The sequence below is a fragment of the Sciurus vulgaris genome (genome assembly GCF_902686455.1).
Source record: "Sciurus vulgaris genome assembly, chromosome: 12".
In the NCBI taxonomy this organism is placed as follows: domain Eukaryota; kingdom Metazoa; phylum Chordata; class Mammalia; order Rodentia; family Sciuridae; genus Sciurus; species Sciurus vulgaris.
In genome coordinates, this window is record NC_136473.1 from 89905191 (window position 1) to 89931435 (window position 26245).

At 33.2% G+C, this 26245-nt stretch overlaps 2 protein-coding genes across 3 annotated transcripts in view; one reads left to right on the forward strand and one right to left on the reverse strand.

Moving 5' to 3' along the window:
• The window catches only part of CDC73 (cell division cycle 73), a 125848-nt gene that overhangs the window by 38062 nt on the left and 61541 nt on the right, over positions 1-26245 (reverse strand). The window lies entirely within an intron of this gene.
• Positions 11731-24361, forward strand: B3GALT2 (beta-1,3-galactosyltransferase 2). Its single transcript, XM_079107244.1, has 2 exons — positions 11731-18478; positions 22786-24361. The coding sequence occupies exon 2, from the start codon at positions 22913-22915 to the stop codon at positions 24179-24181; it is 1269 nt and encodes a 422-aa protein (XP_078963370.1). The 5' UTR covers positions 11731-18478; positions 22786-22912; the 3' UTR covers positions 24182-24361.

A 26245-nucleotide genomic window follows, 5' to 3' on the forward strand; every position in this document is an offset into this window, starting at 1 on the left:
AAATAAGAAACTAACAGTGGTATTAACAGGGGTTCACTTGATGCTTTCACTATATCCCTCGTGGCTCTGAAACGTACATGTTTTTTTTTTATTTTATTTTTCCCCAACCTTTTTTCCCTGACCTTCTCCCTGATCATCTTCTCCCTCAACCTCTCCTCCTTGGTCTTCTTTGCCCTAAACCTTCTCCTCCCCATCTTCTTTTCCCTAACCTTCTCCTCCCTGATCCTCTTTTGCCTGATCTTGCCCTTCCTAATCTCTTTTCCCTAATCTTATTTTCTCTGAATCACCTTTTTAAAATCCCCCGTTCCTACTGATAGGCAGAATCACAGCCTTTGGGACAGAAGATCCCTGTTCTCCTTTGCTAGCAAAGGAATAAACCTTCTTTTTCCTTTTTCTCAAAACCATGTCCTTGTTATTGGACCGGCATGGGGGACAAAGATCAAGCTTTCAGCAACAAAATTAGGAAAGCAGAAGTATAAACAAGAGCAAGGTTGTTCCTGCCCTCATAAAGACTGCAATCTAATGGAGGAGACTGATAATAAACGAGTCAATAGATAAATAAATATTTGAATGGAAGGGGGTAGTCACTTGTCATGTGTCTATTTGTGCATGGTGTGTTCAGTTCCATGCCCAAAGCAAAGTGGGACTAATAAGTGGTCAACCGTCTTTCTATAAAGAAACATTCTCTGTATAGGAATATGCAAAGAACTAACAAACAAAATTCAGCAGCATATTAAAAGAATTAAATATTATGACCAACTGGATTTATTCCTGGAATGCAAGGATGTTTCAATGTATGAAAACCAATTAATATAATACATTAACAAAAAGGAAAAATGCCATAACCATTCTAATTGATGTAGAAATAAAATTCAACTTTTATGACAAATTAAAAAATAATAACAATACCTCAAGAAATAAGAATACAAGGAAATGCCCTCAACCTAACAAAGGTTATATATGAAAAACCCAAAGTTAACATCAGATTCCCGGTGAAGAACTGAGAGTTTTTCCTTCCTATGATCAAGAAGATGACAAGATGCCCACATTTGTCATTTCTATTCAACATACTGTTGGAAGTTCTAGTCAGAGCAGTTAGATAAGAAAAAGGAATAGAAGATATCTAATCAGATTTACCCTCTCCTAAACGCTGAAGTCCATGCTACATGCTGAGCAAACTAACCTACAGTAGTTACATGAAGATTTGCAGTTTTGAGGATGGCTGTATGCACAAAGGGCCAGAAATTTGGTATACAGATGCAGAATATGTGACAAGTAATCATGGAGCACCAGACAGAAACTAAGAAAAGTTTCCTTGAGTCCTGTCAGTTTTCCAATTTGTCACTGTTGTTTCAAAGACCAAAGCATACTTCATAGTTCTGTGTTCTATGAAATATTCCTTTAGCATCACAATGTATTTATTTTTCTTATTTAAGTTAACTTGAGTGTATTTCTACTACCTGAAATACAAAAGGTCTCAAATATTTTGAACTCAATGAATGAAAACTTGATTTAATCTAAATCTACTCATAGTAATTAAAACTTTGTCCTTGGAATATAATATTCATTTTCTTTATAGTCACAGACAAAATTTGAACTCACAGTGCTAATGAGTAACATTACAAAGAAGTAAGATATTCATTGATTAAAAACCTAAATTGATACCAGCTTTCAATTTATCATTCAAAAAACTTTCCTGGATTAAAAATTGAACTGGTTCAATGATGAATGAATCATACAAAAAGAAAGAGAAGTATAAACAGACTTAGATAAAGACTGTTAAAAGAGTATAAGGGATGATGAAAATCTTATCTCCACAGATTCATTAAACACATTTTAAAATCCCTGGCATACTATGACAGTTTTTACATGTGTCACGAATGTACATTCCTCTAGTTGACAATTATGATGCTTAATTTTATGTGTCAACTTGACTGCCTCAACATTATTCTACATGTATTTGTCAGGGTGCTTCTGGATCAGATTAACATTTAAATCAGGGGACTTAATAAAAATGATAATCCCCTCTCCCCTTAATATAGGTAGGCCTTGTCCAATACACTGAAGGTAGGAACAACAACAAAAAAGGCAGTTTACCTGACTGACTTTAAGCTGAGAAATCCTTCTCCTACCTCCAGATTTCAGGATTCTACTAGAATTTATACCATCAGTTCTCTTCATTCTCAGACCATTAAATAATGGAACTGAAATCATACCATTGGCTCTACCATGTCTCCAGCTTGCTGAATGCAGATCCTGGGACTTTTCAGGCTCTACAACCATGTGAAGCAATTCCTTATAATAAATCTGAATATATGTACTTATATAATATTACTAGCTGAGTATCTGTAACAAAAAATGCTACAAAATCTAAAATGCTCCACAACCTGAAATGCCATGAAATTTTTTGAAAGTTTCACACCTGACCTCATATGAGGGACCTCACTCAAAATGCAGGTGCATTAAATATATTATATAAAATTATCTCCATGCTATGTATGTAAGATGTACATGAACCATAAATGAGCTATGTGTTTAGGCTTGGTCTAAACCCCAAAATATCTCAATTACATATATGCAAATATTTCAAATTTCAAAATCTGAAACACTTCTGGTATATTATTATGGGTAATTATGTATACACGTGAGTATATACATACAGATATACATGTATATACATATGTATATTTTTAAAAAAGATTGTCAAAGGAAAAGTGAAAATGGATCAGCATTGGTTCAGGGCAATAAAAATGGGAGTTGAAAGGTCATTGTTAATCAGATCTGAGACACATCTACAATTAAACCTTTGAACTGGGTCCGAGATATGCTCGCCCTCTGATGCAAATTGACTTTTGAACCACTGTTAACTGTGACGTTCATAATGGATCCTGCTTCCTCCCAATTACCCAGAGACTACGACCACACCCAATTCCTTTCTTGTAAGAAAGTCAGCTTCACTTCTGCCAATACCAAAGATAATTCCTAACAAGTGATAAAAACTAACAATCCTTTTGCTGTTTAAAGCTATAAATACAGTCAACATTTTATGCAACCTTATAGCACATTTTTAAGACTGTATGAATCTGTTTTCCTACACTGCAATCCTAATTAGCTGCAAATAAATATAATTTTGTTTTCAACTAGGTTGATTTTATTCTCAGTCAACATAATCTACTAATATGTTCATAAAATAACGAATTTACTTATGCATATATAAAATGGTTTTAATATATATAAACTTTTTAAAGACATACAAAAAGATCTGTTAGCTTTTTTTCTTTGGAAAACCTAAACCAACAATTAAAATTTAGATTTAACAGTGGTCCAGTTTATGCTTTGAATGTTGCTATTGCTGCCCTGCCACAGTGACTCATTTTTCAAAAACAGAAGTTTCTTTCTCTTCATAATCCCCCACCCCCCATTACTGGGGAAACAGAATTACCTTTCTTCACCATCCTAAGCACAAATCCACAATAGGAACTAAGTAATTCAGACTTGAGGATGGCACCAGAAAAAAATTACTATCTCCCAAATTTACAAGTGAATTACAACTCTATATTGAGAACACGTGGACTATAGCCTTTGACTCATCTCCTTTTAAAAACCTCCGACCTCTCATGGGCAGAATCATAGTCTATGGGACAGGATTTCCCCATGTTTCTCCTTTGTTAAGCAAAGCAATAAAACTTTTCCTTTTTCTCAAAACCTTGTCCTCATTATTGGACTGGCATTGAAGAGAAGAACTGAGCTTCTGGTAACAAAAAGAGGAAAAAGTGAAAGAATGAACAAAATCTTTAGGGATAATCCTGCATATTAAAGAAATGTCCTTTGTTTCCTCATTTATCTCCTGATTAAAAAATGACTTCCATGAGAATGTAGTTGAAATGTTTTATTATAGAAATGCAATTAGCAACAACCAAAAGCACGTATAGGTCTCAGTGGTAGAGTTCTTGCCCAGTGTGGGGCACTGGGTTCAATCCTCAGCATCACATGATAAATAAATAAATAAATAAATAAAGATATTGTGTCCATCTACAACTAAAAAAAAAATTTTAAAGCATGTATATTGACCTCCATTAATATCAAAGTCTATAATGATTTCATACCTTCTGGCACAAAGGAACAACTCTTCTATATGTCTCATTAAGTTTTAACAGAAGCACTCTTTCTTTACTTAAAACTGGCAGAATTATTTTTACTATAATATGGGCTATATCCACAGAATCTTTTGTGTAGCTTAAAGGTTCAAGAACAAACAGACCAAATAATAGAAGCAATGTTAATAGATGTGAAAAATTTGATTTACAAAGTTTAGGGTCTAGTTCTGGTTTTGCCACATTAAATGCAGACAATTTACAGCCAAAAGCTCAGTCCTTGTCCCCCATACCAATCCAATAATGAGGACACGGTTATGAGAAAAGGGGAAAAAAAGTTTTATTGCCTTGCTAGCAAAGGAGAAGCACAGGGAACTCCTATCCCAGAAGCTATGATTCTGCCCTTCAAGGGAAAAGGTGGTTCAAAGGCTACCTTCCATGTGTTCTGTCAGAGTTGTAATTCATTTAATTTGGGAGACAGTCATTTCTGAGATCCCCAAGTCTGAATTACTTCGTTCCTGTGGCGGGTGTGTGCTCAAGGACAGGTAATTCTGCCTAGGATGGAGAAGAACAGTAATCCTGTTTCCCGAGATTAGAGAAGGGGAGCGATTAGGGAGAAGCAGGGAGAGAGGGAGAAAAGGAAACATGTTGGTTTTAAAAATAAGTTGCAGTGGCAGAGCAGCAAGCATTGACTTCAGAGCATAAAGTGGACCACTTTACACTTTGAGAAAATCATAACCTCTCAGAGTATTAGTTACTTTATTTGTAAACTACAGAAGACTGATTTTTAGATGATCTCAAAGATACAATTCTGTCTGAAATTCCATTATTCTATTATTCTAATGTAACTAAACCTTTTCACTAGAAAGGATACCATTTTAAGTATAATATGAATGTTATTAACAGATTAAGTTTAAACACTTGATCCAATATGGGTTTCTTCAGATGATGGTATAATGGACCAGTAATATAAATTCATTCATTTTTTCCATGTCAGTAAAAACATAACATTCCCTGCCCTGCTCCCTCTACCAAATGTTTCAAATTAGTTATTAATTTGATTATTTTGAGAAGCAAAGAATTATAATTACTAGACAATATAAGCAAAAGGGAAAATGTCAATATAGTAAACTTTGTATGAAAATGTTCAACATTTTACCACTTAAGGTGATTCAATAAACTGAGAAAATGATACTAAAAACAGAGATCTGTATGTACTTAACTATGTGAAACTATACACACACAAGAAAACATGCACCAAAAACTTAGTTGAAATATTCTGGAACAGTATAAATTCCGGAGTTGTAAATAAATAAAATTCTATGAAAAGTTAGAAAGGCAGGTAAAAGTCAACTATGAGGAAAGGCTGGGATTCAAGATGGCAGATTAGAGATAATCAGCAGCTCACATGCTTCTCTATCATACAGAATAAAAAACCAATGGAAATGTAGGTGCTTGATGAGTTATTGCTACTACTGTTGTTTGTTATTTTACTTTTTTATCTGTTTTTCTTTTATCTTGTATCTGTTTTTTGTTTTTGCTTTTCCCTTCTCTTCTTCCCTGTGCTAGGGACTGAGCCTAGAATTTCATGCATTTCATGCATGAGCAGGTAGGTGTTCTGCTGCTGAACTACATACTACATGCCCAGCCCAGCTAAGAGGAAATGCACCTTGCTCCAGTCACAACTTACTTCTGCTCCAACCCTGGGTCTACTCCTGGACACTCACTCATACAACTACAGAAGAGAAAAATAATACAACTGTTGGGGACACCACACCTTTAAAGATTCTCAGCATTAATCCATCCCCTACCCTATCAGATCAACAACACATTGGAAGCAGACATTGAGAGCTTGCTCATCATATTGGCCAACACAGGCTGAGTATTCCTTATTCAGAAGTGCTTGGAAGCAGAAATCTTTTGAATTTGGGGTTTTTAAATTTGAAATATTTTCATATATATATATATATATATATATATATATATATAAAATGAAATGCCATGGAGACGGGATCCCAGTCTGAACACAGAGTTCATTTATGCTTCATATACACCTTATATGTACACCTTAAAGTAAATTTATACAATACTTTTGGTGCACCTGCATTTTGAATGCTACCCATCACATGAAGGCAGGTATGAAAGTTTCTACTAGTAGAATCCTCACTGATACTCAAAAAATTTCAGATTTTGGATTTTCTGGTTAGGAATGCTCAATCTGTAATATTAATCTAGGTAGTAATAATTAATGTCTGAATGCTGAATCAAAATTCTAAGATTTGAGGTGAGTGCTTCAGGGGGTATTAGTGACACAGGCCCCTGCCTCTACCCATGAAACACTAGAATTTGTACTGACATAGCATGAAACTTCAGAATCTTCCAAATGATTGAAATGGCCAGTACCAGAACCGCTTTCAAGTAACAAAACCAGTATCAATAATAGTACCTGAGGAAGCCCGCAATACCTGATAGGAGCTCCAATCCTGCTGTAGGAGGAAACACCATACACACTTGACTGAACTACCAAAGGGACTCCTGCACCCCCCCAAGTCTTGCAAGATTAGAGAGAAAACAGGTCCCTCAGATTGTGACAGAGTATACACTGGCCAAAAAAGCCATAGAGAGTCTACAATACAAAGTCCAACTGGAATCAAACTCAACATTATACAAAAAAAAAAAAAAAAAAAAAAAAAAAAAAACTGATGCCCAAGACACATTGTTGGAAGGAGACTGCTTATGCGAAGATCATCACATAAGTGGAAGAGGTATCCATTCCAATGGAAGAACACATTTTAACACAGAAACACAAGAAAAAAATCACCTCCTGAAGTTCACAAACCTATAGTAAGATTCCAAAAACACGGAAGGCAGATAAAATGCCAAATAATTCAAAAGAATTATTATTAAAAAGTACAATGAAATCAGAGAGAAAACAAACTGGTAAAAGAATTAAGGAAGATAATACAAGACATGAATGAGCATTTCAATAAAGAAATAGAGATGCTGAAAAAGAACCACATAGAAACCTTGGAAATAAAAAGCTCAATGAATCAGATAAAAGGCTTAGCTGAAAGCTTTAACAATGGACTAGATCAGGCAAGAGAAAGAATATTGGAGCATGAAGGCAACTGGCAAAATATTGCATTCAGAGAGCAGTAAAGGGGGAGGAGTGAAGAAATCATACAAGACATCTGGGACAACATTAAATGATCAAATATTCACATAATCTATAATAATGGAAGGAGAAGAGTGACACATTAAGGGCACAGAAATCCTATCCAGTGAAAACGTAGCCAAAAAAAGGTTTCAAATCTTGGAAAAATCATGGACATGCAGGTACAGAAGACATTGAGAATCTTAAACAGACATTAGCAGCTGCAAAAAAGAAGTGCCATATTGCATTAGTTGCATTTAAAGGCAAACCCATTACAATAACAGTTTTCTCGGCAGAGACTCTGAAGGTCAGAACGGCGTGGAATAATGTATTTCAAGTCCTAAAAGAAAATAATTGCAAACTAAGATCACTACAGCCAGAAATGTTATCCTTAAGAATGGAAGAAGGAATACAGAATTTCCAAGATAAACATAAAGTGATAACTATTACAACATTACAAAAGATCCTTAAAGAAAACTGACACCATAAAGAGGAAAAAACAATCATGAGGGCTCAGAGAAGACGAAATCTCCCCTAGAAGACTATACAAATGAGAAATAGGAAAAAAGAAAAAAAATCCAACATTTTCAATACACTAAACCTTAAATGTCTGAAATTAATGAGAGGAGGATATTAACATAGAATATTCACAACATTCAGAATAAAATCAACAAAATAATAGGAACAACCACTATACACCTTTCAAAAATAATATTACACTAGATGCAAATAATCTTAATACAAAAACTAAAAGATGTAGACTGGCTGACTGCATTTAATAAGACCCAACAAAATGCTGCTTGCAAGCAACTCATCTTCACTGTAAAGACATATAGAGAATGACAGTGAAAGGATGGAAAATGACTTTCCAAGCAAATGGAATCTGGAAGTAAACAGGAATAACTGTACTTATATCTGACAAAATAAACTTCAGACAAAATTTGTTACAAAAAACAAAGGTCACTACATTATTAGTAAAGGGAACAATCCACCAAGAAGATATAACATTTATACATATAGATGCACCAAACATGACAGTACTAGACTTAAAGGGAAAGACAGGCTTCAATACACTAACATTGGGTGACTTTAATATCCAACTCTCCCCAAGACAGAGCATCTGGGCAACAAACGAACAAAGAGAAAAGTATATTACATTACAGATAAAATGAATTTAAAAAGACATCTATGGAATGTTCCACCCAACACGTACAATAATACATATTCTTTTCATCAGCACATGAAACTTTTTCCAAAATAGACCACGTTAGGCCATAAAGCAAGTCTTAATAATTTCAAGAAAACTGAAACAATTTTTTGCATCTTAACGTATCATAATCAAATAAAACTAGAAATCAACAGCAAGAGAAATTACAGAAATTATATAAATATACAGATAGAAAATATTTTTGAACAGTGGGTCAATGGATAAAAATGAGCAATGAGGATTAAAAAATTCCTAAAATCAAATAAAAATGGAAACAAAATATACCAGAATCTGTGGGATACAGCAAAAGCAGTACTTAGAGGGAAAATGACAGCAATGAGTACCTACAAAGACATAGAGACTGAACTCAAATAAATAACCAAAGATGTGTCTCAAGATTTTAGAAAAATAAGAGCCAAATCCAAATTTTATAGAAGATCTGAGCAGAAATAAATGAAATGGAGACTAAAAGAACAATACAAAAGATCAGTGAAACTAATCACTCACTGGTTATTTGAAAATACAAACAAAATCGACAAACCTTTAGCTAAACTAACAAAATGAAAAAGACCCCAAGAAATAAAATTAAATGTGAAAGGTGACATTAAAACTGGCACTACTGAAATTCAAAGGATCATTAGAGAATATTTTGAAAAAGAACATATGATTAAATTATAAAATACAGAAAAACTGACAAATTTCTGAAAACACATGAGGATATAAAAACAAAGCACTAAGAATTAAAGTGGTAAGATTGAAGTAGAATAAAAAAATCTCCAAGCAAATAAAAGCCTGGAGTCAGATGGACTCACTGATGAATTTTTACTTTTTAAGAGAACACCAATGCTCCTCAAAGTATTCCATAAAGTAGAAACAGAAAAGCCAGTTAATTACCCTGCTCCCAAAATGTGATAAGGACACAATAAAAACTAATAAATAAATAGCAAAATATAACAATATCCCTGATGAAAACAGATGTTAAAAATTCTCAATTAAAACACTTGAAAACTGAATTAAACAGAACATTAAAATAATCATACACCAAAATCTAGTTGATTTCAAAGATGAACACCAAGGATTCAAGGATGGCTCAACACAGACATATGAATAAATACAATACAGCATATAAAAGGAATAAGAATAAAAATCACATCATCTCAACAGATGCAGAAAAAGCCACTGATAAAATTCACCACTGCTTCCTGATAAAAACCCTCAACAACAGGGTTTGGAACAGAAGGATCATATTTCAACATAACAAAGGCTACATATGACATACCCACAGCCAACTGATTCATACTTAATCAGTAAAAACTACAAGTATTTCCTCTAAGATTAGGAATAAGAAAAACGTGTTCACCCTTACTGCTATTATTTAATACAGTCCTAGACATTTTTAGCCAGAGCAATTAGGCAACAGAAAGAAAGAAAAATTCAAATTACCAGTTTACTGATATAATTCTACACTGAGAAAATTCTGAAGACTCAACCAAAAGACAAGTCTTACAACTGATAAATTCAGTAAAGTAGTAGGATACAAAATCAACATACAAAATTTAGTAGTTTTTCTGTACACCAATAATGAACTCACTTGAGAAAGAAATCAGGAATGTAATCCCATTTACAATACTCACCCATGAAAGTTATCCAGGAATAAACCTAAGAATGTAAAAGATCTCTACAACAAAAATTATAAAAAACACTGAAGAAAGAAGTTGAAGGAGACAGTAAAAGATGGGGGGAAAAAAAAAACTCAGAGACTGGGAGAATTAATACTGTTAATTTTGCTAAATCTACCGATTCAATGCAATCCCCCTCAAAAATATCACTTTATTCAAAGAATTAGAGAAAAAAAAAATCCTAAACTTCATTTGGAAGCACAACAGATCCCAAATAGCCAAAGCAATTCTGAGCAACAACAATTTTTAAAAAGGCAATGATGGAGGAATCACCATACTTGGTTTCAATACATACTACAGAGTCAGAGTAAGAAAAACGGCAAGGTTCACAGACCAATGGAACAAAAGATCTAAAGAATCCAGAAAAAAATACATGCATCCACAGTCAAGTGATTCTTAACAAACGTATCAAAAACATAAGTTGCAGAAAGGACAGCCTGTTCAACAAATGATGTTAGGAGAAGTGAACTAGACCAGTGTCTCGCACTCTGTATAAAAATCTACTCAAAATGGATCAAAGACCTTACTATAGATCTGAAACTTTGAAGGTACAAGAAAATAGAGAGTAAACATATCAAGATAATAACTTGGGAAATTATTTTCTGAATAGGACTCCAACAGCTCAAGAAACAAAAGCAATAAATGACAAATGGGATTATATTAAAAAGCTACTGCACAACAATCAACAGAGTGAAGAGCAAACAGAATGCGAGAAATTTTTGTCAGACATTGATCTCATAGAGGATTAATACCCAGAGCATAAACAAACAAACAAAAAACTCAGAGAGAGAGAGAGAGAGAGAAGAAAAAGAAAAAGAAAAAGAAAAAGAAAAAGAAAAAAAGAAAAAGAAAAAGAAAAAAAAGAGAAACCCAAATTTACAAACAGGCAGACGATCTAACCTGATGGCACTGAGTGAGTGGTAACTGAAGGCAGGTGGGGCGTGGCTGGAGGAGGTGCCGCTTTGGGGGCGTGGCTTTTGGTATATTAGTAGCTGCAAGCTGAGAGCGCTCCCTCTCTGCAGGCCGTCCCTCTGCCCCACTCCTCCGCCATGATGTCCTGCCTCACCTCCAGCCCCGAGGATTGGAGTCTGCTGTCTGTGGAGTGAGACCTCTGAAACCGTGAGCCCTTAAATAAACTTTTCCTCCTCAACATTTGTTCGGGTCGGGTCTTTCAGTCACAGTAGCGAAAAAGCTGACTAAAACAGAAATAGCAGACACTTCTCAAAAGAAGAAATACAAATAGTCAATAAATATTTGTTTTAAATGCTCAATATCTTTAGCCATCAGAGAAACCAAATCAAAACTACTTTGAGATTAAGAAAGCCAACAAATGCTGGCAAGGACATGGAGGAAAGGAACCCCTGTATACTAATGGTGGGGATGTAAATTAGGTATAGCGCTACTGTGGAAAACAGTATGGAGGGTCCACAAAAACTAAAACTAGAATTACCACCATCACTCCTGGGTATATATTAGGTGAAAGAATCCAGACACAGAAAGGCAAATATTGTTATTTCAAATTTTTTCTCGTATGTGGAAACTTAAAAAGCAAAAAAAAAAAAAAAAACAAAACAAAACAAAAAAAGTAACCTGAAAGTAGAAGAGGGGCTGTTAGAGAAGAAAACTGGGAAGCTAGAGGGAGAGGGGACAGAGGGGAGTGCAAGGGAGAATCAAAGGGAGAGTGGAAATGACACAGTGAAATCCATTAACTTATAAAATGTGTTTATTTATAAAAAATATTAGGGGCTGGGGATGTAGCTTGGTGGTAAAGCATTTTGTCAAGCATGAGGTCCTGGGTTCAATTCCTAGCACTGTAATAACAACAATAATTAAAAAACCTATGAGGTTAATAATAAAAAAAAAATTCAATGGTAGTAAATAATGAATGATAAAAACAGGTGAAACAAAAATATAAAAATATTCTTTTTATTTTGGTTCACCAAAACTCAGCAACTCTATCACCTGTGAGACCTCATCTTATTCGTTTTAACAAGTTTTTTTTTAATTAGAACTGTTTGAAGAATTAAAAATATTAAAATATATTATAAACCAAGTACAAATGAAAAAGACCCAAAGTACCAATATTCAGTATCAAAAACTGAGCAATACTATAGCTAACTGCACAGTTTATACATGAAAAAAGGTAACATTTACTTCCAGTAATTCTATTTTTATGATGACCCATGTTATCAACAAGGCTATCAATTCCTTGAAAGAAAGCAAACTAAGGATGTATCTCATGCCCCCCTGCTTACATATAAAAAATGTTTTATGTATTTGCAGAATGTAAGTGAACCTCTTAAAGCTGAGGTGGGAGGAAAAGAAAAATCAAACCCTAAAGTATAACATTACCCCTTCCTAATACTATATATAGTCTTTATATGCTTCTTTTCTACTTGGGTCCTTAATCTAATCAGACTATAAACAATCATTAAGCAGAGCCACATGATTTTAGAATCAAGTACAGTTGATTGTTTCACTTTTTTCCTTCATAAAAGCCCTTTGGGGGAAATATAACACTTGAATTTTTTTTTTCTTATCTACAATAGTTATCTTAGTAAGAAATACTTTCTGATACTGTTAACTTATATTTGGGTAACTATGCTTCTTTGCTAGGTTTTAAAGGAGTTTTAAGTTTTAATACTTTATATCTACCTGAATTTACAAATTATTTATTATACTTTAAGAGTGCTAAAAATTCTGAATACCAGAAACATGTTGGGTTTGCAGGAAGTGGGGTGCCTGAAATAACTTAATCAAAGGTGCAGGCCCAGTGGGCTTCACAATCCTATCAAATTCAACACATCTGCTTCATAAAAAATTACTTTAAAGCTAACCCTTCTAATAACCTGAAAGGAAATGAATAAATAATATAACGAACCTATGCATATTTTTTAAAAATTCAATGTAATATTAAAAGAGAAAATTTAAGAATTTCATGATAAAATTATCTATTTCAACATGTAAACCTCAGACAGTACACCAGATATGGCTAATCAGATGCTGATACCTACCAATAAAATCACAATAAATGCAACAATTATAAATACTCAGAGATTTAATTACTATAAACATCACAGAAAACATGAATTTCTGAAATGGTGAACTACTTGCAAAGTTTGATAAAATGTAAAGTACAAGATTCCCTTGATAATACACCGTAGTTAGATTCCTAAAAAATTCAGTGCATATTAAAACTAAAAAATATACTTTAGGGGCTGGGGATATAGGTCAGTTCATAGAGTGCTTGCCTATCAAGCACAAGGTCCTGGGTTCAATCCCCAGCGCATAACCAAAAACAAAAAGGGCACTTTTATAAGCCAATGTTTTAGATTCATTTAATTACAAAGAAGGTCTTTTATCAATGGGACACTCAGAAATCCTACAGAACATGGTAATAGTCTTTGTTGTTTACAGGGATTATCCCACACTGAGGGAGGACTACATACTTTGGCCCTACCACTAAATGCCCTCCAGCACCTTTAAAGAGCAAGCAAATACTACCCCCAATACCACCCCCATTGAGAACCAGAGCTCTAAATGTACTTACTATCCGTGACTGAAATTGCTAGGTTACTGAGAAACCCATTAGCACACACGCTTAAAAAGCATTTGCCATATCACTGCTGATTTTAAATGTTTACATTTTCCCTTAGGATCACTGATAATTTGTATGAATTAAAACAGATAAAGATGTCTATAAAGAGTTCTAAAAGAGACACATCAATTTAACTTTGCTCTCAAGTCAAAAGAAATTCTTAAAAAATATGAGTATATGCTGCACAACTTGGTGAAAATGGAAGGAAAAAAATAAGGCAGGCAAATACTGACACTTGTGGTCATTCTGAGATTGCTAATTTGCTCTCAGGCTAATTCTTGCTTTGGGAGCTCAAAAAAAATAAAACTGGATTATGTATCATCTGTAGACTTTAGAGAACAATTCTAAACTTTAAACACTAATTTTTCTTCAAAAAGGAAAATATTAAGTAAAAATAAGCCTTTTGTCTAAATTTTTCATGTAATTAGAATGCATCAGATTTTAAAAAATAATCAAGATAAACTCCAAGTAAATATTACTATGAAAAATTGTTGAGGGACCTCAAAAAAATTAAAAATAACTCTCAAATGCCAGTTTTCAGAGTTGTACAGTGAAATTTATAACTGATTCTTGTCCAGCACTGAAAAAAATGACAGCTAGTTCTGATTAGCACCAGCTGAAATTAAGTGCTTTAAGTTTAGAGGCCAACTACTCATACTAAAGCATAAATAGAAATGGAGACCAATGTAGAAAAAAAGTAGATTTATGCCTCCCTTCTGATATTACTCAAAGGTAAGTGCTCACTGTTTTAAGTGGTCTCATCCTTTGGAAGTTTACACATTCTCTCTAAATCTTTTTTCCAACCAAGGACATATACTTGAATTTATATACAAATACAAATAGATAATAAAACCATGAATTACTATTAGTGAGCAACCTGAGCAGCAGTTTTACATCTGATTCATAATGTAATAATCATTCAAAAATGTTAACTGCATAAATAAAGGAATAATTTTTTCCTATACCCAGTACAACTAGGAATGAGGAGGTATCAGTAATCCCTTCTTAAGGGCTCTTCCAGACAAGGTAAGGAAAATGCTAAAACCAGATGGACATTTACGGCCAGGATGCAGAGTAATGAACACCTACTTGCCATCAGGAATGTGTTACAATATTAAAAGTAGACCTAAGCAAGTAATAATTATAAGCCATTTATAAATATAAAAGTAACTGTCAGTTTGCTTAGTCTGACAAAGAAACCTGCCACATTTACTGAGTTAGTTTAACTGGAGAATTCAGATATGAAAAGAAACTAAAGGAAGAACATATACAACTTGTCTGTCATAAGATTTTTACTTTTCTCTTAACTGAAAACATGATGTAGGATGCTTTAAAAAAAAAAAAAAAAAACACTAGGAACTTTTAATGTTGCATCTGCTGTTTTTCTTTAAAGAAAAGTTCTTAATCAGCATAACTTAAACATCAAGAAATGGTTTGTAGGATGTACCTTAAAGTCTGAAGAAAATTCTGGCTAAGTTCACAGGCATCTTTTGTTAGTAATTTTCAGGAGTCTCCTGCTGTATTAATATTTGTAAACTTACTTGAAAAACAGCTCACTGGTGATTCAGGAGCTCAACCCAACAATGGAGGGAACCATTAATGAATATGCAGCTCTCTTCGTCATTAAGATCCAGCCAGGCATAGTGGTGCGCACCTGTAATCCCAGAGACTTGACAGGCTAAGTCAGGAGAATTCCAAGTTCGAGGTCAGTCTCAGTAACTTAGTGAAGCCCTAAGCAACTTAATGAGATCCTGTATCAAAATAAAAACTAAAAAGGGCTGGAGATGTAGCTTAGTGGTTATTTTCCCCTGGGTTTAATCCCCAGTACCCCCCCCCACATCAAAAATCCAGTGGAACATCAAAGAAAGAATTCAATCAAAAAACTGGCAAAGGTGAATATGGCAATTACTGATCTGATCTTTACATAATATATTAAAATGTCACAATGTACCTCATAAATATGTACAGTTATCAAGCATCAAAAATTTTTACTTTACAAAAGGATTAAAAATATCCTTTCCTGGAGAAGAATAAGGAATGTGTCTAAATCATCTTCATATCCCAACATCTGTGCCTAAATGAAATTTTAGTATACAGTAGTTAATCAATATGTGTTTATGGAAAAAGTGATCAAAGTGAAAATATAAACATCACATAATTCTATTAATGACTGCTGGCATATTGTGCCAGTGTAGGGGAAAAAATTCTCAAAATTTCTCTAGCACCCATGTCACATAATGCTTAAAAATATAGCACAAAAATTTAGATAATCTTGCTTCAAAAGTTTCCAATATGGCCTCTAATCACTAATCAGCTGATATCTAACTATTAACTTTAGGCACTGGTTTCTCATCTTTAAAATGGGTATTACAATAATAAAACCATCACGAGGAATAATAGCCATTTTATTTAACAGTTCAGGTGGTTAGCACACACCTCATTTTGGGTAAATGATTAATGGCTGCTGCCCACTAACTCACAAATTTTATATAAGGAATCACTACTAAATACTACTCTACTAAAATTCACTTCTACTTTTGAAAAATAAGTTATTTTAGGTTGTTTCATAACCATTATTCCACTACTGTAGTTTACCTAACAAAAGTAGTAGTAAGCATTGTAGTATGCAGGGAGGTGGAGGGGTATAAGGACTAAATGCTGAGAAGGGTTTTAGTACTCTCCCTCAAACTAGACTAACCAAAGTCAAAGCCTTAGAGATTTTATGTACATATGTATGTGTTCATGTGTGTGCATGTGTATATGTGTGTGTGTGTGAAAATTTCCTTCTAAAATTTCTAGAAAAAAATGACATATACTCCTAAGAAACAAAATAAAATTATTCCTGAAACTTGAGAGCACATTTTATGAACAAAACTAAAAAATATTGAGGGCGAATTTTTTTTTAATATTAGAGAAAATATAAATCTTTATTCACTCATCTGAAATAACAAATATTATAGAGGAAGGGAAGATAGGTGAGTTTAAACTCTGAAACTATAAATTACTTAGTCCCTACAGTATTAGAGAAACAGCTGATAAAGCTATAAAAAATAAAACTGCCCTCTGCTCTTTCAGAAAAAAAGCAGCAAGACACCAAATTATTCAAGAAATTAGTCATATTAAGAAGGCTTTCAGATTATCTAAATTATAAAATTTGCTTCATGGCAAGTTACTAAACCATCCTGAAATACTAGTTTAAGACAACCTAAGTAGAAAAAAACATAATCCACTGGGCACAGTAGCACATGCTTATAATCCTAGTGGCTCGAGAAGCTGAGGAAGGAGGATAACGAGTTCAAAGCCAGCCTCAGTAGTGAGACTCTGTCTTTCAAAATGAAATATAAAAAATGGGTGGGGGTATGGCTCAGTGGTTAAGCACCCTTGGGTTCAATCCCTGGTACCAAAAAAGGAAGATCCCATAATTCACCAAGAAGATACTGTATAAGTGTATTCTACTACCATATCATTTGTTTGAATTCTATGATAAATTTGATTTTAAAGAAAAAACAAGTTTAAAATGTTGACATTAATGTTGATCAAAAATAAAGTTTACTGCCTTCAAAAACACTTGAAAACACACAGAGCAAAAGAGAAGTGGGCTATATCACATCTCCCAATAGTTAAAGCAATCCATAGCAGCTGATTTATACCAACTGCAGAAAATGGGAGAAAAGTCTAAATTACAGATGAAAGATAGTATGAATCTTAATTAGATATTAGCAAACTCAGAGCAATGTTAGGCAGGGAAAAAAACTAAAGAGAAGGAAAAGTCCTGAAGGGGTTAATTACATCAATTTACATGGAAAATCTTGTATTACTTATGCCCTACCAAAGCATTTAAGAAACATAAAAACTACCATCTAACAGAAAATGTTTAGAAAACGCTGGCTGCGGATAGGGAAAAAAAAGGGGGGGGGGATAAGCTGTAAGAAAATGAAATCATAACCATTCATTTCATAATCATCCCCTTTTCACATTATTCACTCATTGCTACACTTATATTAATATATATAATGTCTCACAGAGAAGCAAAAGCTCTAAGCTTCTCTCTACCTTAGGTTTTTAGTCAAAATGAATGCAAACAATCACGTGGGATTCAGCCAAGCAGTGACGTTAAATTCTGCTCTGTCAGAGAGAGCATCTGTCAAGCCCACATTTAAACTGCTGCCTGCTTGTGCAGCAGCTGAGGAACCGTGGATTTCATATTATAGACTAAAACCCCAGTGAAACTGCTCAAAAAAATCTTTCCTGCAGCTGCCACACAGCAAAGAAAGAAGAGAGGTAAAACCTATTCTTTTCCAACACAACCGAAGCACTAGATTCTAGCTCTGCTGCTTTACACTGCAGCTCAGTGTTAATACTAGAAATATGGATACTGAGAAGAGAATACAGCACTGCATTGTCCAGCCAGGAAAACGGCAGATGTAAAAAGCTTCAATGCATCAACTGTCGGAAAGAGTCAACAGGGCTCCAAATACAACGGACAACTACAGCTCTTTTGTTTAACAAAAGAGAGAATGAAAGAAAGGGGAAATCTCAGAAGACTAGGACCCATATGAACAAGGAGGGTAACTTGAAGACAAGCAGACAGATGGACACTTTGGATACTGTGAAAAGCAATCGCAGAAGGCAGATTGTTGGGGGATGTGCGCATGTTCGATAGCATCTTTTTGCTGAAGTGATGGCGTGCCAAAAGTATTTTCAGTGGGCATAATCCTCTCCACATAAATGGCCTGACCGAGGAAGGTATGTTGATATCTTGTGTATGATATTCGTTTAAATGTGTTACCTTTTTATAGCCCTGGAGGCACTAATCCTTGATAAACAAGTTCACACAGTTCACTGCCCTTGAAACTAAGAAAGGGTTTCTAAATAAATAATTTTAAAATTTGTCATTGTTTAGAAGACAAGCTGCCACTTCTTTATTCAGCTAAATATGTAGCTTGGAGTAATTCTGGACTATAGACATGTAAGACGGAAAAGACAAAAGTAACAAGACATACTTTAAAGGATTTTTAAACTTTAAAAAAAAAAATCTGTAGTCCTTTAGAGAAAACACAGCAATCCTCCATTAAATTAGGTCAAAATGAATCCTTATCTAGTGAATTAAAGTGCACTCTTTAAAATGGCTATGAAGAGACAATGCAGTGAAATTACATTAAACAGCATTAAGGATGATCTTAATATTATGAGCTTTTTTGCAAAGTCCTTTTAAAACAAAATCTTAACAGCTTATAGTAATGAAATCTTCCCTCCAAAATCTACTTGCCGTAATAATGATAATGAATACCATCTAAGAGTATATGAACAAATTTTAAGTATTACTCAAGTGTAAGATACTAAAAAGAAAACATTAGCATAGGATCACATAAGGTAGTATGAGTTTGTGCATACCATAACACCACAGTAGAGTCACATGTTAGTACAGTGTCCATGAACACAACTTTAAACAAAGAAGTGTCAATAGTTGCTAAAATTTGTTCTATTTGAAATAGTGAACTTTTATTTTAGGTAATTGATTCTAAAGGAAGAAACCTCAAATTGTTCCTGGAGATCATTCTAAAAGTGAAATGCAAAAGTACAATGTGAAAATACTATGATATAAAAATATCCACAAGCAGCAATGCAAAACAGTTCAAAACATAAACTATAAAGGTAGCCAATATGCTTCCAAAGTATATTAACATGTAGTAATGAACCACTGCCAGTATATGTTTGTTCAGGATAAAGATCAAATAAGCTATTTTAGCAACAATCATCATTAGAATAGCAACTCAGAGCTCAAGAACTCAAGGATATTCCTAAAAATTTTACAAAACTATTTATATCTTGATTTTCCTTGTTTTATATAATTTACTAGTGTTATTTAATAATCACAGAAGGCACACATTTTTAAGATAATATGTAAGCACTGTATTACAAAATTAAGATTAGCCATGCTTAGCAGGCCATACTACATCTCAACATCAACTCTCAATAATAACCATGAATTTTTATTATAACAGTTTAAAATAATATATTAAGCAAAAAAAAGGTTGTAAAAATCAAGTCCCTCTTGTTACCTGTATCAATGTTAAAGTCACCAGTTAAGTAGTTTTATGAGCTGGACATCTCAAAATGAAAGTGTATAAGTTTTTCTATTGAAACACCACTTAAATCTAAGGCTGTTCCAGTAGACTAAATATATCAACACGTTTGAAAGTCAAATGATAAACCTCTGTGTATGCATGTGAGTGTAACTGCATTTTATAGTAGCATTATTTGCATGAACTTCAATCCACAAGATGTAAATACACACTGAAAATAATAAAAACATAACTATGAAATAAATCAAAGTCATTTCTGTTCTAAAAATATAAAAGTACCAAACTATGTGCATGCCAAAATATTTAACTTTTCTGTCTTGTTCTCAGGAATTAAAATATAACAGACATTAAATGGAGAATATATATTATCATTTAATAAAAGGAGAAATAGTTGCTTCAATTTTACTTCCTCTTAACAGAAAACTATGATAAATACCTAGGAAACTTCTAAAAAAGAAATTTTTTTTAAGGCTAGACACATGAACTTCTTTTATCAGTGGGAGATTCTGAAATAAGCAGATACATATTTCAAGCCTCCACAGATTAATATTCAAAAACACACAACTATCAGAAAATTTAAATTAAAATGCAACACTATAATATACTGTTATAAAATCATATTAGAACCAAAATTTTGTATTTGATAGATCACAATATGTAATAGTCTTTTCTGTAGCACTGAAATATTTTGGAGGAATCACTTCAGGTATAATCTTTTGATGAAAATAATGTAACTTATTACTATAATATTTATCTTCATTCACCTCTTCAGTCTTTTATTCAAACATTCACTCAGATATATGACCTTTATTTATTGCTTTTTAAACCATACATCTACACATATAAAAATACATATGACTGGATCTCAACCAGATTCTAAGTATCATTATATAAACAGAAAGCTGGTACTGAATTTGTTTAGAATACTTGAAACAAATTTTTAAAGTACTTTTTGTTTATTTTAAATTTACATACATAACCTTAACATCTACTGGTCTTTTTATGAGGTGGGGAAGGAGAATCATTAATAGTTATCAAATACATCGTTTTATAATAAAACCTTAAAAATAGTTTCCTGATCTAAACAGAAAGGCCACTATTTACAAGAAGGAAAACAATGAGTTTCTAAATCATCTATTATTTTTAACTTAGCTCATTAAAGAACTGTTTTGTTGATACAATAAATAGCCTTGTTCTTCATTATAGTAATGTGAAATTTAAATGCATGTAAATAAACTCTAATGAACAGCAAACTATTTTTACAATCCCAAACTTTAAAAAATTATAACTATGATTAATTTTTTACATTTGAAAATATTGACTTCTAAAAGTGCTATATAATTTCAAAAAGTAAAAATTATTAAATGTTGCTGCCTGTACTGTTACACTTTAGAAGTTCCTTCAAATTCCCACCTACTTGCTCCTCCTAGTGGCTGCTACTAGAATACTACTTTCATTCATGTCTAACTTTTTAATCAATATTTTCAAGGTACTTGACATTATGTATGTGAATTTTAATCTATAATTATTCAATTATATGAGAATTTACATGTAAATGCTATTTTTCATAAAATAATTTCATGTTAAGGTTAAACCATGTATTAACCATGAATCAGTATGACAAGCTAAATAAGCACATACATTTACATAATTTCAAATAAATGTTTCTACATTTTCATTATTTTCTTTTGCTTAAAGAAATTATTTTCAGGAAAAAAAAACTTAAAAATTAAAATTACATTATTTGTTAGTCTTCCTTCCCCAAAAGTTGTTGTCTCTCTTAATGGAATTCAAACTACAGCTCTTTCCTACCTCTATGCTCCCCAATCCTTGGTCTAGAAAATCTAAGAACAAAGAGAAAAATCTAAGACAAACATGAATAAGACTGTGCTATGCTCTTGAAAGCCTTGATACAGAATAACAAAACCAGTTTTTAATATGTGGGATCATGAACTTCCCATATTGACATTTCAAAAACTTTTTAAAAATCTGAAGTGTGATATTAGAAGTTCTAAAAATTTAATGAACTGTCTGCATGCAGATTTATAACAGCATAATTCAAGAATACTTTAAGATACATTTTCTGAAAATTAAAATTTTAAATATTTGGATCTGATAATAGCTACTGCCTGTATTTTATAGGAAGCCTAGAAAAACTGTTGTAGTGTATGTGATACCCTCTGCCAAAATTCATATATAATTAAGATAATTTTTTGCTATACTTTAAAATTAATCTTAAGTCTAAGGACAAAGATCTGCTGAATATTTCATATTTGAAGTGGAAGGTTAAAATTAGAAGAGAGTACTTGAAAATGTTAATCATTTATTACTGTCTAAAAATTCTACTCTAAAGTTACTGGACCCTGAAAATTAATTTTGACAGGTGCATCTTCTCATTGACTTTCTCAACACAGTAGGGGCCAATGGAAACATGCCAAGCAGTGTACTGTGACTAACAGAACTCTGCCATAATCAACCTTGCACCGTCTGTCCCACGACTGATACATGACCATTTTACAAAAAAGGCCGCTGACTGTGTACCATACCACCAATGGTATGTCAAATCAATTTTAATTAATGCCAATAAATTTTCCATCTGTTCTCAAGACCTTCTTACGTGGCCTTTCTCAGGAATCTAGAAACATTTTTCTCTTCTAAATGCCTATAACTTTTAAATCCTTAAGCCAAGGTACAAATGACCAGAGCTATTGAGACAATGAAATTAAGTAGATCAATCCATCACTTCTCTTTCAAAGTGCTAACTGCTACCGATATTTTTTAACTAATCCTTTTCTCAGTGCTGTTGTTATGGTGCAGAAAGGAAACAAATTATGAGCTTTGTTTTTGCATTATCATATTTTCACAGATTAAGAACCTCTTGTCCTAATTTTATTAGCACCCAGAGTCCCTTTCAGACACTTTTGTAGTATTGAGCATTTTATAAACCTTTATGCTTTATCTTTATAGGATGACTGCAAGGGACACAACGTGACTGAATTAGAAAATGAATACCAAAGAATAGTATTGATTTCAGAGAAGAAAACAGTATTTTCGGCTGCCAATAACTCCTACACCATCACTGGATATTTACAACATGCTTCAGTGGAGAAGAAGGCACTGCTGCTTTGCAAAGATGACCTGGAATGCCAAGAGGTCTCTGTTCCGTACTCATCTTATTGGTGTACTTTCTCTAGTGTTTCTTTTTGCCATGTTTCTATTTTTCAATCATCATGACTGGCTACCAGGTAAAGCTGGATTCAAAGAAAACCCTGTGACATATACTTTCCGAGGATTTCGTTCTACAAAAAGTGAAACAAACCACAGCTCTCTTCGGAACATTTGGAAAGACACAGTCCCTCAAACTCTGAGGCCCCAAACAGCAACTAACTCCAATAACACAGACCTGTCACCACAAGGAGTTACAGGGCTAGAGAACACACTTAGTGCCAATGGAAGTATTTACAGTGAAAAAGGTACTGGACATTCAAATTCTTACCATTTCAAATATATTATCAATGAGCCTGAAAAATGCCAGGAGAAAAGTCCTTTTTTAATACTACTAATAGCAGCAGAACCTGGACAAATAGAAGCTAGAAGAGCTATTCGGCAAACTTGGGGCAATGAAAGTCTAGCACCTGGTATCCAAATCACACGAATTTTTTTGTTGGGCATAAGTATTAAGCTAAATGGCTACCTTCAACGTGCAATACTGGAAGAAAGCAGACAATACCATGATATAATTCAACAGGAATACTTAGATACGTACTACAATCTGACCATTAAGACACTTATGGGTATGAACTGGGTTGCAACGTACTGTCCACATATTCCATATGTTATGAAAACGGACAGTGACATGTTTGTCAACACTGAATATTTAATACATAAGTTACTGAAGCCAGACCTGCCTCCTAGACATAACTATTTTACTGGTTACCTAATGAGAGGATATGCGCCCAATCGAAACAAAGACAGCAAGTGGTACATGCCTCCAGACCTCTACCCAAGTGAGCGTTACCCTGTATTCTGTTCTGGAACTGGTTATGTTTTTTCTGGAGACCTGGCAGAAAAGATATTCAAAGTTTCTTTAGGTATTCGTCGTTTGCATTTGGAAGATGTGTATGTAGGGATCTGTCTTGCCAAGTTAAGAATTGATCCTGTGCCCCCTCCCAATGAGTTTGTGTTCAATCACTGGCGAGTTTCTTATTCAAGCTGTAAATACAGCCACCTAATTACCTCTCATCAGTTCCAGCCTAGCGAACTGATAAAATACTGGAATCATTTACAACAAAATAAGCACAATGCCTGTGCCAACGCAGCAAAGGAAAAAGCAGGCCGGTATCGTCACCGTAAACTACACTAAAAAAGACAATTTTTTTCAAGTGTGCAATCTGTAAATATTGCTAAAAGCATGTATAATTAAAACTACCCATAAGTACAAGTTTTAGTTAAAACTCATCACATAAAGGAATTCAAAAAGTTATTTTTTTAATTTCTTAAGAAACTAATTCTTAAAACTACATAATCATATGACAAAAGACACCCCAAAAGAATCTATAAAAAAACTGTGTAAGGGGATTCTGTGTATTAACATGCAACAACACGCATGCATACATCAATGGTTTAAGTATTATGTTTGGGGCCAATAAAACATTTCTGCATATATTTTCCACATAAATTTTAATTTAAAAAATGAAGACAGTAAAAAGACCCTCCATTTAAGGTTTAGTTTTTCATTTCAATACACAATTAAGTGTAAATAAAACATTGCCATTAATTTTAAGGAAACTTTGTATAATTGTGCAAAGGAAAATTTTTCTGACCTGACAATTCTAGGGTTCTAAAACTTATATTCCACGCAATAAGATTTAGTTGAGTTATTCCATAACGTTCAGATGTTTCATCAATGCAGTTCTCATCTAAGTATTTACTTTTAAAAATAATTGAGATTTCTTTTAATACTCATATATAGAGGAAAATTATTTTGACACAATGTGATGAAATGTGAAAAATTAATGTGTCTCAGGCTCAAGTTTTTATAAAAACAAGTTATTAAATGTTTCAAAGTGGATAAATTTTTGTTTCCTCATTGGTGTTAAGGGCCAACCTAGTATTTCAATGAGTTATTTGATTAATTAAATACTGTACTCTTGAAGAATAACACCATTTAAGTATACATGTAAAAATAAATCATATTCCTCTAACTGAAGCAAAAGTAACCACTTATAGGCATAAAGAGGATATACTGATGAAAAAAGGATGAAAGATAAAGAATACAGCAGCAATGTCATTCAATACATTTTTAAAATATGTGTATACCAGACTACAACATATAAGAAGTTTATTTCTTGACAGGTGTACACATTCTAATACTTAATTGTTTTATGGCACAAATTTCTTCCTCTGAGTCCCAAGTTTACAAACTTGGAGTTTTTAATTTGGTAGATGACAACTATTCTTCATCACCAATTAAAAACCTCTTGGGGAGGGATGGGGGGAACCATAAATGTTTGATGAACACTTGATTCTAGGATGAACAATGTATACAATGCACTTTTATCAAGTTTTTTAATAAAAATAGTAAATAAAACTTTCACAGAGTGATATGATACAAGTATTTTCACAGTAATTTTGTTTGGCTCTATCATAAATTTTAAAATCAAGAAGTACTAACCTCTAACTTTAAAATAGTGTTTTTATTCCGTAAGTGTAATAATTTGTCAGTCTTAGGATATTTCTTCTATGGATTCTAATAACGATCATTCATATCCCTGATCCTACTAGGAAGGATAAATCACCAGAGTAGAACTATAATATCTATTATAGTTCAGAATCACAAAAACAGTTTACTTATTAATTAGTATGTTAGATTCTATTTATATTCAATTTATCTACCATGTGCAAATCAATAGCCTAAGTGTTCACTACATCAAGTAATTGTGAAAAAGAGCTGTGTAACACCCACCCCCCCAGGTCTTGGTTCAACTCTATTTTTTGCTTAATTTATTCTCTAAGATTGCAGAATGACCAAAATTCTAAATAAAAGTCACATTTAAGAAGAAATCTCCAGAGTGGTATAATCAAATACAAAAGGAATTTTTCCATCAGTGCAGTCATTCCTCTGATTTATACCTCAAAAGTTAAAAAAAGGGAAAAATGTGTGTATTTACATAAATGTAAATACAAACAGAACCCACGTGCTATTTTTCCAAATTATAATTAAAGCATAGGATCTTTAAGTGATATTTTTCTTCTAGAATAGGCCAGGCTCATAAAATAACTTAGGAAAAACAATTCTTAACAGAATCGACAGACATTTGAACTCCTTCTATCTCAGATATCAATTTAAAATCATTTCTATACTCTTAATAATTCTATCTTGAAAAATGATAATCTGATGATGACATTGAGACCTCAAAGGAACTGG

Excerpts from the sequence above, each read along its gene's own strand:
- B3GALT2 (XM_079107244.1), top strand. The coding sequence starts at position 22,913 with ATGCTTCAGTGGAGAAGAAGGCACTGCTGCTTTGCAAAGATGACCTGG.